Source organism: Glycine max, chromosome 14, assembly GCF_000004515.6.
Source record: "Glycine max cultivar Williams 82 chromosome 14, Glycine_max_v4.0, whole genome shotgun sequence".
In the NCBI taxonomy this organism is placed as follows: Eukaryota; Viridiplantae; Streptophyta; class Magnoliopsida; order Fabales; family Fabaceae; genus Glycine; species Glycine max.
In genome coordinates this window covers 45,508,118-45,515,356 of record NC_038250.2, presented here as the reverse complement: position 1 = coordinate 45,515,356, position 7,239 = coordinate 45,508,118, and the positions used below count along the sequence as shown (strand labels likewise).

The following is a 7,239-nucleotide window of genomic DNA, read 5'->3' as shown; positions in this document are numbered from 1 at the left end:
AATTATTGAAGCGATTTTATCTCTTACAATAATGTCTTCCTTATATGCACGATTTAGGAATCAAATTCTTGTTGGCATACTTAAAAAAACTTGCTATTTACTACTCGGTTGGGCCTTGTTAGTATTATTTTATAAAATAATAACATGATTTTTCGTGCTTTAGTACTTTAGAATTTCGTACTATATAACAGTACTGGTATATATTTATCATTATATTAAAAGTATTTTTTAATCCTCTAATAAGACATTTTTGTGTAAAACTACTATTTAATTTATTCATTTATGATTAATTAATGTGTATACTATTTAATAATTTAAGTAGAGATAAGAATATAATTGAAGAGTTTATAATTAGTAGTGTTGTTTTTTTTATGTGAAAGCGTTGCTTTTTTATAATTAGCAATATAATTTTTCTATTTTTTAAAACCTTTTTTTTAAAAAAAATCTCTATAACAATTACCTACGGATTGATTAAGCTACCTATGAACGTTTTTATCCACTGAAATATTTTTATACTAAATATTGACAACGGTTTTTTTTGTATATTATAAAAAAAATTAAACTTAAGTGCAACATATTTATAAAATAAAAAATTATATATCTTTTTGTTGTGAAATTATAATTTTTAAATAATTTTAAATAAAAATCCAATATAAAAAAGAAGTTAGAGTAATTTATTCTCTTTTTCCTAAAGAATAATTCTAAATACTCCAACAATATCCTTCAACTTTCTTTATAAGTATGAAATATATTTTATAGGCTTAAATAATCTATAAAAAATATAATTTTTATTTTATTTTAATCCTTTAAAGATTTTTTTATTTATTTTTGTTTTGATTTTAATGATGACTTAACAACTACGTTAAATGATGATACATTAAATGATCTTTAAAGTTCTTTTTGTCACCTTATCACCACCTCTCCTTTTCTCCCCAGCTACTCTGTCATCTGCCACTGCCACCGCTCGCCGCACACTGGACTTTGTCTGTGCCACCATCGTGGCCCTCGAGAATGTCAAATCAAGCTTCTACAATGCCGACTCCACGAAGCAGAACACCACTTACCACCGCCAAAAACACAACATCATCATCAACAACATAGCCCCTGCGAGAGGAGTTGCAGTCAAAGAAGAAGACCTACTGTCCATAGGGTCGTGTGTGGTAGTATAGCGCATAATGCTATGGAATGAGATCAATTTAAAATCATTATTTTTTTACTCTATATGCAAGAAAATTTACTTTTTCACTGTAGCCTGCGCCTATAAATTATGCGTATAATTTAAATCATTAAGAAAATTAAAGTAGAGGCAAAATATTGTAAAATATAACTCGCATGAATAACAGAGCGTAACTTATTACCCTATGTAATAGTATAGAGTAATACTTCAAGGGCTATCTTCCATGTATATTCCATTGTTAATTTTGCATCAACTTCTCTAACAACCGTGATTATCTATCGTTTAAGATTCGGACATCATATGTTCCCTATAGATTCATATACATTGCATATAGTCTCCGCCTGTTGTAAAATTAAGGAATCGAAATTGTTGGCTTTTGCTTTGCATTTGCAAGACTCGTTGTGTTGCCAAATGTCCCAATTGTGGCAACCCACAGGAACCCAATGAACAAAAAATCTACGTGTAAAATTAAATTCAAGGTATTGGGTGAGACCATCACCAAGTCATCATTCAAGTTTCAGGTTATACATCCAGAGATCAATGGTTAATGCCATAGATCCAACCATATAAAAACAAAGTTCTTGCATTGATGGGAGTATTGTTATGTCTGTACATTCCTATTGGTCAATCTGAATGGAAGAACTATAGACCTACTTATGCCAGAGTAAACTACTTCAACATTTTCTGAGACTGGAAAACTTTATGATCAGCTACCAAAGCTGGATTATCATGCTCTGAGAAAGCAGGAAGATTGTTATGTGCAGGGTCGGCAGTGGCAGTCCGACAGTCCGAGTCATTACCTTCATCAACCTGATTATCAGATGCAAAAAAAGGTTAAAAGGATGCACATATTACCATTCTGATTAATAGATAAGAAATGAATGCTACCTGCTCAACTGGTGGAAGAGAGTGTTCCTGATTTCTCTTAGAAAGGTCTCGCAAAGCACCCTGCAGAATACCATTATCAAAAGGTGGAAACACTAACAACTCAGCAATCAGCAAAAAAGAAATTGCAAATTCACAATTCAGCAAATTTGAATTCATGCTAATGAAGAATATATTTGCACCTCCCTCTAGGCAAGATAACACACCTTGAAGATAAAGGGGAAAAAAAATTAAATTACCCCCCATGACTTTTAATAGAAAACAGTTCAAAATGAGTTCAGAATAAATTTCAACAACACTTCCAAAGAATTTGGTATTCACAAATAGTGCCAGAAAAGATCACACACAATACATGATTCCCCCACTTTCTTGTTAAACTCCAGATATTATGTATTCCCACTGTCAAGTCCACAAACAGACAGGGCTTGAGGTCATATGCATTTCACATCATACCCAGTGTGGTTATTGGATCATTCATATATGTAGCTACAATACATATTAGAACATCTATAATAGACAAACAGACAGCTCATAAATATTTTTATGCAGATAAAACTAAACACTCCAATATGGACATTAAAGCTTAAATAGATTTTAAAAATCTTACGGCATATACAGAAACAAGAAAGAAAAAAACTGAAATTGTAGCTTTATATCAACCAACTCCTTCCAAATTCAATTACAAATGAGGTGAAAGAGCAGGCCCATGCTTGAGAAATTATATATTAGTCTCTACTCATTAGTCATAAATATAAATTTAGTTATAGGAATATATACATCTAAAAAAATGAATTAAAACTCATACATAATTATTTTCCCAAAAACAAAAGCCATTTGATGAAAATACATACCCTATTTGCCCAAAAAAGCCCACAAGCGTTGCAAAGTGACCTTGGACCAGATGGCCCTCGCCGCATCATTGGGGTGGATTTTGAACTAATGCCACAATGTGTACATCTATAGAAACATGCAATAAAAAAGATATGATAAAACATCTAGTTAGAGACTGCCTAGTCAAGGGAAATTAGCTTCATCAAGTAATAACTTCATGATACAAGTCTCTAATAATGTGAAATATAAAACTGTATCAAATAAACCCTAAGCTAGAATAGATAGCAATTAAAAAGGCAACACTAGAAACTCACATTAAGTTACAAAATTTCAGAAAGAAACAGATCATTTGGCTAAAAGATGCAAGTAACACAAAACTCACGAGGTTTCGGATTGACTATCATCCTGTCCTGAATCTTGGTCAGTACCATAACTATTAGCTCCATCTTGTTTCTTAGATGAAGTAAACTGGCCCTTGTTACGGTGCATCCTACATATATTCATCAAATAAGTAAGAAATAGGCAATGAAACAAATAAAATATAACAGCTAAAATGATGAGCAACAAGAGACAACATTGAAAATTAATGAGATTATGAAAGACTCCTTTTAGGTACATATGGAATGGAAGCAATATGGAGTCCAAGAAAAGTTCCCGCTAAGACAGTTAACATCTGTTGAATTCAAGTCATTTGTTAAAACAATGCATGCAACTATATATACCAAGTTACCAGGCAAATCACAAGGAACTATTCGGCCTTCACTCTAGCAGATTTAAATTATCAAGGTATGATCTATCCAATATTCCAATGTACTGATGGATGATGCTGTTACAGTGTAGAACATCAATGCCCTAGTGGTAATTTCTTGTTAACAGTACTATGTAATATTTGTCTCACACATTACAAACATAAGATTAAAAAAAAAATCTTTCATCCGATTTTCAAATCACTGCATGGAAATCAGCCATTTACAAGAGCACGATGGAGTAGCTGTAAAAATCTTGGCTTTAAATGTAAAGCTTGTTTCATTTTCAATAAAAATAGAAAACAGGCTAAAAAATGTTTTTGGCTCAGTTTTTAATGAAAATGCTTATGAAACATTTCTTGAAAAGGGACAAATCAGACAAGTAGAATTTTCATCGTTTCTGGAAACAGGAAATTGAAAACACAGAAGCAACTTCATAATCATAATAAAAACAATGAGCCAAGGAAAAGCATTAGTACCCAATCCATAAAGGTACACACCCAAAGTGAATCGCCAGACAATTGCTGGTTAGTGGTTTCACAATAATCATTTAAAAATTAATTTAACAAAAACCATATAATCAACAACACAACAGACAATAAATGTTTGACAATTAACCTGAACACCAATGCCCTTGAAAAAGAAACATGGTGTACTAAAGTAATCCTCTTTTCCCCATCAACCAATTACACTTTCTAAAATTTGAAAATCTGAAAGGAAAATCATTTCAAGGAAATATATAGAAAATGAAAACATAAAATGTTCACATTTAAAAGAGGAATGATGGAGTTGATTTAGGAATTTATGTAATGAATAGAAAACCTAGGATGCAAAGGAGTGAATTACAAGAATAACAAATATGCTCATTGTAATATTCAAAATAAACGATATGAAGAGAGAAAAAAAATATACTATTACATTTAACAAAATTTTTCATTAATATGTAAACATAGCTTAACAAGATTAGACACTAAATTCAGATTCAGTTCTTCCAGAACCCAAAAAGGACAGGCTTCAGTATAGTTCAGTTAGAGATTCCTCCACAAGTTAAAATCACCCCCCACTAACTACAATGTCTATAACTCTATTTTATGCTGGTTCAAACTTCAAAGCGAGATAGCAGTTAAGCACATATTTCTGTAATAGAGCAGTTTATACTTAATAGGGCTGGGATTGGGCATTAACTTTGCCAATTCCCAAAGAGTTGAACACATATCTATGGAAAAAGAAGCTCAAAGGCAACACAATTCTATGTATAACAAAGTACAAGATCCAGCCTGCTATCAAATCTATTGTTTAGCATACTGCTCATTTATATTATATTATATTTACTACTTATCAATAAATGGGTTTGAAGAAGCAACATAGCAAACTCATTCCAAATCATCGTTCACATGATGGATTTGTCACACAAGCCGCGTCAACTTTTAAACTCAGACTGTAAAGAGCTTTGTTTATGCTCAAAGAATTCAATCTAACACTCATAGGTTTCTATTTCAAACGACAGTATGCTAATTATCAAACCTGAGCGCAACTTCTTGCCGCACGCTATATCTCACTTTTTTGTCAAAGCATCGCTCTTTCCTCTTCTGCCTGAACCTATGTAATGAGGCAGCTCGGTGTGGTAGACTACATTTAGGAAATTCCATTGAACCCTGCAACAAGACCCAAAGAATTAGAAAATACCACTCAACACACAGCAGTTGAACATTAATAAAGTTCTACCATGAATAATACTACTCACAGCCCCTTCCACTCACTCACATCAGTTTATCATTGACTAAGTAGCTTTACCATAATAATCACGATTCACTTGATGATACATCTACCACCAGATACCAAACATTATCAAACTTTGTCAACCAATGCTAGCAAGCCTTAAAGTTGGGAAAGTATGTATTACCTAGATCTGCTCACTACATAGCTTTAAGTTAATTATTATTCAACATCAAAGTTACTATTAAGTATTTACTACCTAACTCCAATTAATGAATATACAAATTACAAACTCTCACTTTATTATGTATGGTGGGGTAAAGTACCCTGCATCAGGTGATACTAATAAATAAATGGTAAAGTGATGCAAGTGCAAGTGTGTGTGAACAACATTAATATTATATTCTAATAACTATCAGAAAATACCCTTTGATTATGTTGAGCCCCCGGATCCACACATGGCGAACCACCTGAAGATAGTTCACATCCACCCAACAGTAACAACACCGCTTGAACCTGTCACGTGAAGCCAAACACAGATTACAAATTTTTGAAATAAATAAATATATAATTAAATTCACGCTCTCTTCAATGTGTTCATTCAATTGCAACGTTGGATCAACGAAAACTAGGAGAAAATTGAATAATAAAATCACGGAAAAGGGGGGAAACGGTACCTTATCAGGCGTAACGGCATCGAAGACGTACACTTGGCCACGAAACGACAGCGTAAGCTGGCTGGACTCTACGGGGCCTCCACCGCCGGAGACATAGACCGCATCCGAGGTAACATCCTCGACGACGACGGCGGCACCGTCCTCGAGCGCGTGCGTTTCGTACTGAATGTGGTGGTGGTGGCCGTCGACGGCGTGCTCGTTTCCGGAGCCGTCGTCGCTTTCGCCGCCGCCGATCTGCGAGGGCATGCTCAGGGGCTGGGAGTGTCCGTACATTGCTGATGGCTCCATGGTAGTAGGACCCGGGAATTAAACTGCATTACAGGGATAATTCGAGGGGAGTTGGAAACCCTAACCCTAATTTGATTCGAATTTGGGCGTGTTTTGAGAATGACAAGTGTGCGTGTGCGTGTGAGGCGAGGGAGAATGAAAGGGAGTGAAGAGGAACTGAGGGAGGAGAAGGACAAGACATCAATTGATTCAGGAAAAGGTGTTGCCTGTTGATGGTGATATTTACGAGGCTTGCCCACTCCAGGCCCAATAAGCATGGCCTCATGGGATTTGATCTTTAATAACCAACTTTAATACCAAAAAGCAACATTTTATTTATATTTTAACTTTCTTAATTTCTCTAATTTTTTAGTGGACGGTGTCCAGGGGTGCACCACTTTCTCATGTGGTCTATGGTGTACCACTATTAGTGACCCTTCGATTGATCTGAATCTCACAATATTATGTTGCACGTTTCACATTGTAACACTATTGTTCCGGCAGTTGACCACCATTTGTTGTTGTCGGAAACCGCCTCCGGCAATGATGTTTCATTTTTTCCTTTTAATTCCTCATGCCTCACCACACCCCTGTCTCCCTCGTTGTCTTCTGTCGACGATTTCTGGCAATGAATTTCAAATTTCCCCGCATTTTACAGACTTGACAACCATCATCGCAACCACGTCGGCACAAGGCACCACAACCATGACGGCCACCCTTTGTCTCCAATTATTGCGACAACCTCTAACTCGAGACGACGAAATCTTTGAGCGAGGGACAGAGGATGTGAGTGAGAAAAGAAGGAGATCGTAGAGTGCAGGGATGGTGAATTGCAGTCATCCTCCACAAGAGTCAAAGAGGAAGGAGTTTCTTGAAAGTTTGGAGGGCGGCAAGGAGTCGCAGCGACGAAGATCTGGTGAGTGGGATGTCAGATCTGGGT

At 35.2% G+C, this 7,239-nt stretch overlaps 1 protein-coding gene across 1 annotated transcript; it reads right to left on the bottom strand.

Annotated features, from left to right (window-relative positions):
* Window positions 1-1,623: 1,623 nt before the first annotated feature.
* On the bottom strand, window positions 1,624-6,578 carry LOC100810269 (GATA transcription factor 25). The gene is made up of 7 exons (XM_003544786.5): window positions 6,033-6,578; window positions 5,782-5,871; window positions 5,164-5,294; window positions 3,276-3,383; window positions 2,914-3,019; window positions 2,066-2,125; window positions 1,624-1,987 (listed from the first exon to the last, which is right to left on the bottom strand). The coding sequence occupies exons 1-7, from the start codon at window positions 6,318-6,320 to the stop codon at window positions 1,847-1,849; spliced, it is 924 nt and encodes a 307-aa protein (XP_003544834.1). The 5' UTR covers window positions 6,321-6,578; the 3' UTR covers window positions 1,624-1,846.
* Between the last annotated feature and the right edge of the window lie 661 nt (window positions 6,579-7,239).

Bases quoted from the DNA above. Each gene is read 5' to 3' on its own strand.
- LOC100810269 (XM_003544786.5), bottom strand. From the start codon at position 6,320: ATGGAGCCATCAGCAATGTACGGACACTCCCAGCCCCTGAGCATGCCC. The intron at 5,872-6,032 runs GTACCGTTTCCC...TTCACGTGACAG, and splicing joins ATGCCGTTACGCCTGATAAG to GTTCAAGCGGTGTTGTTACT. The intron at 3,384-5,163 runs GTTTGATAATTA...GAATATATGTAG, and splicing joins CGGCAAGAAGTTGCGCTCAG to GATGCACCGTAACAAGGGCC.